Here is an 11,637-nt window from a genome sequence, read left to right as displayed (position 1 = left end):
CAACTGCGCGAAGGGTTTCTGCGTCATGACATCATCCGGGAACTTCCGTGTGTGATTGACAGTCGTCATGGAAACGTTCTCACTCGGCTTCCATTTTGTTCCTTACGTTTTCTTCCTCCGCAAGACTGACACTTGGCTCGCGCGGCGCGTGATAACGCTCGATAAATCAATAATCGGTCGTTCTCGCGTCGTATTGATGATCAGTGTCGTCACGCAGTGAGTTCAGCTCGCGAGTGCGACGGGCCGCTCCTGCGCGCGGGTTCGGAGCGCGCGCGCCATTTTGTCCAGCGGCCGCGGCGCGCGCGCAGGATGAGTGAGTGACGGACGGACGGCGGGATTGCTGCGCTGCGGAGCGCGCCGACGCTCACCGAGAGGCGCTCTTTATTTCTCTACGGTTCTGTGGACGCGGGTCTGACGCCGCGTGGAAGCGGATTCTCGAGGAACGCGCGTGGATTTATTCAGAAGGATTTTTTCGCTCTCGTCAGAAAGAGGCGCGCGCGACACGGTGAGTGATGACGGCTAGCCGCGGCTAACGGTTAACGTTAGCTACTTTCACCGTTCCCTCACACACACACACACACACTGGCCGCCGTGTCTTCCGTGTGATTCGGCCTCGGCGCGAGCCGTTGTGTTGTTTTTCGTAGCGGCTGCCGTTTGCGCGAGCGTTCGTTCGTTCGTTTATTGCGTTCGGGCTTCGTTACGTTACAGGCCCGCGCAGTTAGCGTTCGGCTAACTTCAGTATGAACAAGTCAACGCGAACGTTTCACTCTTCATTCATTTGCTTCTCATGATCTTGATCGTGTCGATCATCCTCGTCATCATCATCGCCGCGGGTGACTGACGGCTCGTGCAACTGTCACCGTGGGCTGATCGCTCGTGTTCATTGTTTGCTCGGTGATGTTGTTTAGTTAGCTGGTGAGGCTAATGTGGCTAGTGTTTTGACAGCTTAGATTCTCTTCATGTGCGTGACCGAGATTTACAGAATCAAAGCTGCACGAGTCATGACCGTAAACACACACACACACACACACAGAGAGAGTTTGTGTTGAGTTTGCTGATCACCTGCAGTCTCACACTCGTCATCTGTGAGTGAGTTTGTGTGTTGTGTCGTTGACATTGTGAGTGATTAACACTGTTAGTGCTCAATCACAACGTGTGTGTGTGTTTCCTGCAGATCTTCACCAATGGTTGTGCAAGTTGAAGAGAAACTCAAACATCTAAGACTGCAGAAGCCTGCTGAAACATCAGGGCTCTTCTCACCTGGAAACCACTCGCTAGTCAGTTCAGGTAAATCCACCTCATCTCTCTACAATCACACAATGTGTGTAGTTTGATCATTGTGTGTAGTTTGATCATTGTGTGTTTGCAGTGGGCTGTGGTTTGCAGATGGACTCCCCTGTCACAATGATATGAGATTTGTCAGAAGACGATGCATACAGGTGAGCTGTGAACGACACTGAACCTTGTCTGTGTTTATTATTTACACTAGAAAACTTATAAATGTGTGCGTGCATAAAAGAACACAAAGTTAAACACACTTTTAGTGCAGATGTGTTGTCTCTCACACACACACAGTGATTCCTCAGCAGAGCTTTTCTGTCAGCAGAATACTGTGTTAAACTGTGCTGGGAAATGTGTCAAAGTGCAATTCAATTTCATGCCTGTTACCCGTTTTCCTATTGGACGAAGCCTCAGCGCTTTGCCCTAGCAACAAAAGTGGGTTATTTGCATACCCTTTCCTGATTGGCTGTCGCTTTAGCTCTCTGGCCAATGGCGTAGCATCTTCCTGGTGGTAGGCTATGGTAATGAGACACTGTTGCTGGGCTTGTGAGCGCTGGTTACCAGTGTGTGTGTGTGTGTGTGTGTGTGTGTGTGTGTGTTTGGTGGTGAGAGAGAAATCTGCACCTCACTCACTCACTCACTCACTCTTATTGTGTTTTCAGTTTTGTGTGTTACATCCTCAGCTGTTGTGTAGAAGAAATGTTTCATTCACATAAATTTATATCAGTTTACTCACTAATACTGCTGTGAGTGTGTGTGTGTGTGTGTGTGTGTGTGTGTGTGTGATCTGCCCATTTAAACACAGCTTTTTGGATTTTCTGGTGTTCACGGTTGCGTCTGTTAAAGCACATGCAGAAGAAGAGCTTCAATGACAAGCAAAGACGCTGTTTTCTCAGGTGTCACGTGACTTTATTCTGCTTGTTCATTGGTTGCGCTTGTGTGTGTTGTAGGAGGAGAGACCTCAGCATGCAAACCCTCCTCTGTCCGGCTGGCTCCCTCGTTTTCTTTCCATTCGGCCGGTGTGCAGATGGATGCGCAGACGCCCCATTCTCACCCGCCGTTCAGCGATGGTCACCCGCAGAGCGCTGACCAATCAGGCGCTGCACTGCCGTACACCTCGCAGGCCCCCCAACCCAATGCCGCCCAGGTATAAACGCGCTGGCTGGCTCGGTGCTGCTGTACGGTGTTGCGATGTCTCACTGCTGTGTTGTGTTGCAGGTAACCGCTGATATGGTGATGTTACAGAGGCGGATGCCTCAGTGTTTCAGAGATCCGGCGACGGCACCCTTACGAAAACTCTCCATTGAACTGATCAAAACCTACAAACACATCAATGAGGTGCGCCTGTCACTCAAACACAATCTCTGTACCGTTTAGCGTAATTGCTGGAATGGGTTTGGAGCGGTGCACGGTTACATGCATCACAGTAGATAGAACACATACGTTTACTTTGATTAAAAGCATAACCTACACATGCAGATCAGATAGCAGCAGTTAAACGACAACGTGAATTGGCTCTTCAAGCGTTTGGTGTTTTCTAACCCATTTGTGATGTGATGAATGATTTCCAGGTTTACTATGCAAAAAAGAAGCGTCGTCACCAACAGGGTCAAGGGGAGGACTCGAGTAACAAGAAAGAGAGGAAAATATACAACGACGGTTACGATGACGACAACTTTGACTACATCGTTAAAAATGGCGAGAAATGGATGGACAGATATGAGATCGACTCTCTGATAGGCAAAGGTTCATTCGGTCAGGTAAGTCTCTCAGTCACATCCCACGAGACGTCTGTCCGTACGCCATCATTTCACTCAAACAGTTTGTTTGTCTCCCTCTGCTGGCAGGTGGTGAAAGCATATGACCGTGTGGAGCAGGAGTGGGTCGCCATCAAGATCATCAAGAATAAAAAAGCTTTTCTGAATCAGGCTCAGATCGAAGTCCGACTGCTGGAGCTCATGAACAAACACGACACTGAGATGAAGTACTACATCGGTAAAGCTTTTATGAGATATTGTCTCTGACAGTACAAAGTTGGTTTTATAAATATGTTTGCAGGGACTTGTGGGACTCTTTTCTGGGCTTATTATCATCCAGGAGTGTTGAATTTGAAGTTGTGGTAGAATTAAAGCAGGTTTATTGATGGTTCTCAGGTTTTAAGGACTTCAGCTGGATGTCGATCACAGTGTCTATAGGGCTGTCACGATTATGAAATTATGATTAATTGGAAACCGTTTTAGTGATTTGACATTTAATTCTCATACATTTTTGTAACGCCTTTATTGTTCTGAATATAAGACTTGTGTTTTCTCTTAGAAAATGGGCTCATGATATATTTATGGTCCAGGCTTTTACAAATGCATGTAAAACACGTTTGATCAGGAATGAGTTAAGCCCTATTAAAATGATATCGGTCATCGAAAAGCTTCTAGTAACTTTTCCTTTAATGACATTTTGGTCAGCTGGTGTTCACACTGAGATTAGCTTGAATGATATTAAATTGTACTGCAGGTTTCTTATGGTATATGCTTTAAAAAAATTGATTGAGTACATTTTACCAGTATTATTATACTTTAGTGACACTATATACACTAAAACATGCAATATGCGGGCACTGCAGCTCCCCCTTGTGTCTTCTATAGAGATGTTCAGTAATTGAAACCATGCCTTTGAGGTCAAACAATCGTGATGAGACAATTATTTATAACTGTGACAGCCTTATATGTCCACGTAAAAGAGACAGACAATAACATCATCAGTAATTTCTTGTCCTGCTGTGTGTTATTTCCATGTTTCTGTTAATGTCATCATGGCATTTTTATCTTTTTCCTCTAGTTCATCTGAAACGCCATTTCATGTTCCGGAATCACTTGTGTCTGGTCTTCGAAATGTTGTCCTATAACCTGTACGATCTGCTGAGGAACACAAATTTCCGTGGCGTGTCTCTGAACCTGACGCGTAAGTTTGCTCAGCAGCTTTGCACCGCGCTGCTCTTCTTGGCCACTCCTGAACTGAGCATCATCCACTGTGACCTCAAACCCGAGAACATTCTGCTCTGTAATCCCAAGAGATCAGCCATCAAGATCGTGGACTTCGGCAGTTCCTGTCAGCTCGGACAGCGGGTGAGACTGCCGTCTTTAACAAGTACTTTGTTGAGCAATAACTGAAACTGTTTTGAGTTTGCGCGTGACTGCGACTCAGGAGCACGAGTAATATTCCTGTGATACATTTCTCTTTAGATATACCAGTACATCCAGAGTCGCTTCTACCGCTCGCCGGAGGTGCTGCTGGGAATGCCGTATGACCTGGCCATAGACATGTGGTCTCTGGGATGTATTCTGGTGGAGATGCACACTGGAGAACCTCTGTTCAGTGGAGCCAATGAGGTACATCTCAGACATTCTCACGTTTACCTTTGTTTTATGTTTCCTGTAAGCGAGCATCACCGGTCAAAGGGTCATTTATGATCACACATACAACCAGTAGGAAAGTGGATGCCCAGGGGTCTCATTTATAAAACTTTGCGAAGAATTCATCCTTAAAGGTGGGGTAACAAGCAATTGCATGCATTCTGACTTCTTTACACTGCTGGCTTAACAAGGTCAACTTGTCAAAAAATTAGTTTTAGGAATGACATAGAATTTCTGTGCTTGATTTCCCGAATCGATATTGTTTCATTCAGAATTCATATTTTTACCCAGCCTGCTGTGTACCCGTGATCATTATTAGAAATGTTTTTTTTAAATATATATTGCACAGTTTAAGACTCCTCACTGTCATTTAAACATTAAAATGCACAACATGCCACAGTAGGGGTGGGCGGAATGACCAAAAATCTTTTTATTTCAAGGTAACAATATATTTCACAATCTCCCAACAAAGTCAATATCTTGTATACCTAATATTTATATACTAACATGTAGAACAATGAAGTCTGAATATATGCACAAACAAGGAGAGTACAGTATATGTTTTAAACTAGGGGTCTGTACTGTAGGTCCTCATCGCTCTTCACTCTCTAGATGCGCACTTTTAGTGTGTTGTGACTCTCTGTCTTTAGGTTTGTTTATTGTCATGCTTGTCATTGCACGGTGAGTCTCTGGTGACACGTGTCTCTCACTGCACGAGCAAGCGCCGGACTGGAGCGGATCACCAAGCAACAGACTGAAAGAAGTCAAAAGAGTATTTGATTTGTTCATTTGTTATGGGTGCATAAATTCACATGTTTTTTCATCATAATGGCCAACTTGCAGCGCGGCAAGTCAACCACGCCTACTTATTTACATTCCACGGAATAGAAAACTCTCTGATGGTTGACATTTTATTCCGCGGTAACAGTATATTCTATCACACCACCCAGCCCTATGCCACAGGAAAGTGTTTAAAAGCAGCGCATGCACTAGAAATATATCTAAACTATTTGTTTAACTTCTAGACATCACTTATTTGCTTAACTCCATTAATAAGAGTGAAATATGACATCAAATGTGTGTTTAAAAGAGAAAACAGAGTTTAAAGTTATTCTGCCTGTATTATGGCTTCACTCGCTCAGGTAAGAAAGGATAGACTTATGCTCCACTTCACACATCACAAAAGATATAGAGTAGATGTGTATAAGTAGCGATGCACCGAAATGAAACGCTTGTCTGAGCACGGAGCCGTCTGAAGTAAAGTAACCGGCTGCTAAAGACGCTTTCATTCAGACATTTGTTCCGGCGTGACAAGTTCTGTGCCGTGTCTTTCTTGACACTTTAAAATGCTCCACACACGGCTCACATGTTTGCTGCATTAATAAAGCGTGAGCGTCACTCTCTGCGCTGGTTGCTACTTGATCATTTCACACGTCATGTTTGGTAATTTATTCAGCCATTTCACTTATGCTTTTTTTTGCTATTTTCGACCAAATATGTTCAGTTGCCGAACGTTAAGTGCACCCCTATTCATGCTTATAATCATTCTTCTCACATTTACTTTCTACAATCTGACTTGAGTTCACCTACTTGCATTTCCCCTTGACGGGAGAATGTGTACGCACATTCTGGAGACAAGTATGTTTTTACACAACCTTTGTGTGGAAAGTGGCGTAGGCACGCGTATGTGTATACGCACGTTTCTAAATGAGACCCCTGGTGTTTTTATGCATCAGGGTCGTTGAAGGCTTTTTCTTTTCCTAAAGAATTCACTTCAGACTGCTGTTTGAGATGAACATGATGTACGATGTTCAGTTTGCATGATAACCTGATGAACTTGGCTCTTTAACGTTGTTTATTATGAAGGAAAAAAGTTCCTGTTTGCTTTAGTCGAGCAATTCAACTGTAGTTCTCTTATTACTTTTTAATTTTTCATTGCAGGTCGACCAAATGAACAAAATTGTGGAAGTTTTGGGCGTCCCTCCCAATCATATTCTGGACCAGGCACCTAAAGCCAGAAAGTTCTTTGAGAAGATGTCTGATAGCACGTGGTGTGCAAAGAAGACCAAAGATGGCAAAAGGGTGTGTGTGATGTTGATTTACGGTCATTTGACTCACATTGAGTGTTTCTTTCTGTGATATTGAGGGCTTTTTTCCTCTGTCGCATGCAGTATAAGCCCGCAGGCTCTCGAAAGCTGCACAACATTTTGGGTGTGGAAGCTGGTGGACCAGGTGGCCGGAGAGCCGGCGAGTCGGGTCACGCCGTCGCCGACTATCTTAAGTTCAAAGACCTAATCTTGCGGATGCTGGACTATGACCCTAAGACTCGCATCCAACCGTATTACGCACTGCAGCACAGTTTCTTCAAGAAAACTGCGGACGAGGGTACAAACACTAGCAGCAGTGTGTCCACGAGTCCGGCGCTGGAACAGTCGCAGTCATCTGGAACCACATCCAGCACCTCCTCTAGTTCAGGTGAATCAATCGACTAGATGAACCCACTGCGGCTCCATTCTGGCGCTGACTGTAATTGCTGTGTGATTGCAGGAGGTTCTTCTGGAACGAGCACGAGCGGCCGAGCACGCTCTGACCCGACCCATCAGCACCGGCACAGCACCGGAGGCCATTTCAGTGCTGCAGTGGGCATAGACTGTCACAACCTCTGCCCGCAGGTACCGATCACACGCTTACAGTGAAACTGTGTGTGCATGTAAACTACATAAAGTGACGTTTATGTTCTGCTGTGTCTGTGAACTGCTGTTGACATTCAGGGTGTAAAACCTGTGATGTAAAGATCACAATGTAACGTGTTCATTTGCACGTCTGTACACTCTTTATTCTCAACTAGAAAAACTGAAATAAGTCTCGGAAGTCATTCTCTTTTTATGGAAACTCTATAAGCAAAGTAATGTAACTTTAAAGTGACAAGCAGTGGAACTGAATTTAAAGCTTATGACGGATCACTTGTATATAGGTTTCCGTTCAAAGGGATACTCCACCCAAAAATGTAAACACACACAAGTTGTTCTAACCCGGTGTTCAACCTTTGTTCTGTTGAACACAGAGAAAGATATGTGGAAAAGTGTTAAGATCTGACATTTCTGGGTGGGGATGTGCATATTGACCGTTTACCCGTGATCTGATAGTAAAAGTTTTTACTGATTAATACAATATTTTAAACTATTTAAGAGGTATGTTTATTTGTTTAAGTCAAATAATAGTAATAATAATTCAATAATATGTTTTTATATGTAGTTTTCTGTATGGTAATAGAAAAATATGCTTACCAGGTGGAACCTCTCCGAAACGTTTACGAGGCCGATTTAAATTCGATCACGCAAAACCACTTGACGAAACCGGACAAGTGTAATTCATCAGATTGTTGAGGCCCTATTTGTCAGGGCTTTACTCCTCCAAACGGAGAGCGTCACTGGCAGCCTTGCTCAAGCTCAATTTCGCTGTTTTAAATGTGACAAATGCACAATTTCAGATGTGTGTCAGACCCTTGTCAACTGTGTCTGTGTCCTCCGGATGTCACATGTGAAGGGCATATGTGGCCGACAAACACATCCTCTGGAGCCTTCAAAATTAGATGCAGCATGTTTTTTATTTAGTTCCAATTTAATATAAAAATCTTATCAGTTAATGTTTGGATAATGAGCATCGGTTCTCTGTTCTCTGCAAATTTACCGAAATGAGCATCCCTATTTCTAAGACATCAAAGGTGCCAGAGAACTGTTTGTGTTCCTAACCAAAATATCACATTTTGTGTTTAAAAAACTGATACAATAATTGAACCTACTGTTGTAGTCAATGATGTCTCAGAAATGTCAGTTGCTGTCAGTTGAATGTGCTGATGGACACAACAAAAGATAAAGTGATCTACACAGGTTTGGGAGGGAGTAAATCATGGCAGAACCTTTTGGGTGGTGCCCTGTCGTCTAGACTTACACTGTAAGCTCCCTCGATGACTTTATCAAGAATAACCCTTGGCCATTGTTTTGTGCTGCAGGCGAGACAAGCGTTCGCGCCGGCCCTGGGCTGGGTTGGAGGAGACGGGCTTCAGCAGGCCGCGGGAGAGACGCATCCCGTCCAGGAGACCACTTTCCATGTGCCACCCCACCAGCCCAAGGCTCTGCACCCCCACTCGTCCCATCATCACCACCACCATCACCTCCATCAGCACCCGCAGGGCCCTGCCCGGCCCCGTCCCCGACTCTACTCGCCATCCCACAGCGCCTCCACACAGGACTCAATGGAGGTGACGCACGGCCACCTGTCCATGACCTCGTTGTCTTCCTCTGCCTCGTCTTCATCCACGTCGTCCTCGTCCACAGGGAACCACCACCACGCCTACCAGAGCCGCCCGCTGCCGCACGGGCTGGGCTTTGGGCACAACGGCAGCATGACTTTGGGATTGGGTGCCTTCTCCAACCCGCGGCAGGAGACGGGCGTGCCAGGTCACCCCACGTATCCCGTGAGCACGAACTCCGGGCCGGGACATTACATAGCCGAGACTCACGTGGGCCTGAGACCGGGCCTGGACCGCGAGGAGTCGCCCATGGCGGGCGTGTGTGTGCAGCAGAGCTCAGTGGCGAGCTCCTGACTAGCCTGAGTGCGCTCGCGTGGACACTGAAGCTGCTGGAACGAGACGAGAGCCGATCTCCATATTGGCCGCCGGGAGCCACGACATCACGGTCTGCGAACGTTTGACATGAGGCTTTCTCTGACGTTTGCTTTGGTTTTCTTCTGTTCTTTCGATCTCAGTTTTAGACGCTCACCTTCACACTGGCTTTCTCTGGAAGATATGAGTGTCCGAAGGTGATGGACACTGAATTTCTCCTGAACGCCCATCTCGAGTTCCTCTTGTTCATCTGTTTTTCATGTTGTGCAATTGTGTGCTTTGAGCAGAGCGTTCCCAGAGTGCAATGAGACCCTGTGAGTGCGTTGCAGGGTGTGTGTGTGTGTGTGTGTGTGTGAGACTGTGGCAGTGCTTCTTTAATATGGCCTTATCATTACAGACTGAATAAAGATGAGCTGGACGTTTGTTCTTAAAGTGAGAAAAGCTTTCATGTATTTTGGAGTCATTCATCAGAAAGAGAATGGTGATTTTGAGGCCTTTCTTAAGAAATCCACCGCTGGGCATCTCTCGTCCACGTCCCTCCCTCTCTTAATTTGTGCTTTATCTCATCGCTTCAGCAGCACGTCTGTGTGTGTGTGTGTGTGTGTGTGCGCGTGCGTGCTTGTTTTAATTTCTAGCCTTTGTGACGCTCCTTTACTTTTCTTTGCTTTTTGGTTTCTGCTTCACGACTATGCTGTGAATTTTACACTTGTTTTATTTTTCTCGTTTGATAATTTATTGTACCAAAGGCGTTTGTTTTTTTATAGAACATAGATGTCTGTAACCAATAATGTAGCAGTTCTGCACTTTGAAGCAAACGTGTGTCGTGTCACGGCAGTAAATGACCGTCAGAACTGGAAGTGTTGTTTAATGTTCCTGGACACCATCGCTTACGACATTCTGTCGCTCTGTTTTTTATTTTTCTCTCTTCATTTCCACGTAGCCGAAGCAACGAGCGTTTCCCATCGGCGGCTTTCTGTAGTTTTTGGCACTGGTGGGACGGTGGACACCGCGAGCTGCTCGGCTGGTCCCAAAGCAGCTGGACGGTCAGAGATCACAGGCGGGCCAGACACAGGTGCGTGAACGTTGCCGACCAGCGGCGACTCTCACAACTAAAGCAATCCAGCCCCGCCGAGACCGAGGCACTTTCCGTCGTCACTGGTCTCCTTCCATCTGTCTGTGCGATTGCGAGGGTTCCGAACGGACGCTCGGTTCTCTATAGGGTTCCTGTGGCCGTGGCATATGAAGGGAGTCCATGAAACAGGCTTCAGGTGTTTACTTTGTGACCCCATTTTAATAGCTGAAATAGAATTTATGTACATATTTATATTTTTTTAATAAAGGAAGTTTAGAACTCACTACTTTTTTCCTTATGGTATTTTGAGTACATTTAAGTCAACCTGCAGTGGAAGATCTACACGCTAGTCAATGGATATCAGTGCTTCCATGCCAAAGTAGTTGATGACGCTAGTACAAGTGCTGTAGGGTGGAGACGGGACGGGAGGCGAGTAGCTCTTCATACTTCAATATTCTAGACAGGGTATCGCTTGTGGACGTTTCTACGATCGGAAGGACATCGGATGGATGGCGCTTCACATGTTCTTATCTGTAGTACGGGAACTGTTGGTTTGGTTTCAGCTCTCTTCATTTGGCACAAGCTTCAATACGTGAGTCCGTTTGAAAGTCGTGCTGTGGCGGACTGTGACGAACATCTCCAAAGCTCCTGCTACCATTTCAGGCCACAACACTTTATTTTATTCTGGTTTCATCTCTCTCTTTCTCTCTCCCGGGTCCGACTTTCCCCACCGCTTTCCCGTCCGGTTCACATTCCCACTCTTCGTTTGGTTCCAGGACGTGATGATGATGATGATGATGTAAGCAGAACGACTGATGGATATTTGGGATCTTTATCCACAGGTTGTAAGATCAGGACTTTGTGTAAATTAAAAAGTGTCACTGAAGGGCAGTAATGGACAAACCCTTTGTACTATATTCAAGCGGTCTTATGTATGATTATAAAAAAACAAAGTTGCTTAACTTGTATGTGGTCTGCTCTTCTTTCTTTGCTCTGCTTCACACAACACATTCTTTACTTCACCAGCAGTCCTTACACACAAGACTTTACACAAACACAGCTGATATTCAGTCTAATGTGTAAAGGACATCATCTTCTGTAGAGCTCGATACAGCAAATGTTAAAGGAAAATGGCCCTGTTGATCTGAAACATTTAACAGTAAATACAAATGTTTATTTAATGTTTCTTTTTCTTTTCCAAGCTGAACTTTGAAGTATTTCTTAGTTTCAATGCTGTAAATGTCATTTGA

The 11,637-nt window shown here is 45.3% G+C and overlaps 1 protein-coding gene across 2 annotated transcripts; it reads left to right on the top strand.

The window, feature by feature from the left end:
* Positions 1-5: 5 nt before the first annotated feature.
* On the top strand, positions 6-11,566 carry dyrk1aa (dual-specificity tyrosine-(Y)-phosphorylation regulated kinase 1A, a). Of its 2 annotated transcripts, none has more exons than XM_079448997.1 (13): positions 6-505; positions 1,175-1,287; positions 1,370-1,439; positions 2,232-2,428; positions 2,500-2,619; positions 2,853-3,041; positions 3,129-3,276; positions 4,117-4,403; positions 4,521-4,667; positions 6,633-6,773; positions 6,863-7,166; positions 7,239-7,363; positions 8,704-11,566. In XM_079448997.1, the coding sequence occupies exons 3-13, from the start codon at positions 1,430-1,432 to the stop codon at positions 9,295-9,297; spliced, it is 2,262 nt and encodes a 753-aa protein (XP_079305123.1). In that variant the 5' UTR covers positions 6-505; positions 1,175-1,287; positions 1,370-1,429; the 3' UTR covers positions 9,298-11,566. The 2 variants fall into 2 exon arrangements, with proteins under 2 accessions (XP_079305123.1, XP_079305124.1); XM_079448998.1 differs by having other exon boundaries at positions 290-505; positions 1,348-1,439; positions 8,704-11,354.
* Positions 11,567-11,637: the final 71 nt, after the last annotated feature.

The sequence above is a fragment of the Barbatula barbatula genome (assembly GCF_947034865.1).
Source record: "Barbatula barbatula genome assembly, chromosome: 24".
Taxonomy (NCBI): domain Eukaryota; kingdom Metazoa; phylum Chordata; class Actinopteri; order Cypriniformes; family Nemacheilidae; genus Barbatula; species Barbatula barbatula.
The sequence above is the reverse complement of the archived record's forward strand: the minus strand, read 5'-3'. Positions and strand labels throughout refer to the sequence as shown.

Coding starts and splice junctions, on each gene's coding strand:
- dyrk1aa (XM_079448997.1), top strand. Junction 4,404..4,520: donor CCTGTCAGCTCGGACAGCGG/GTGAGACTGCCG, acceptor ATTTCTCTTTAG/ATATACCAGTACATCCAGAG. Junction 7,364..8,703: donor GTCACAACCTCTGCCCGCAG/GTACCGATCACA, acceptor TTTGTGCTGCAG/GCGAGACAAGCGTTCGCGCC.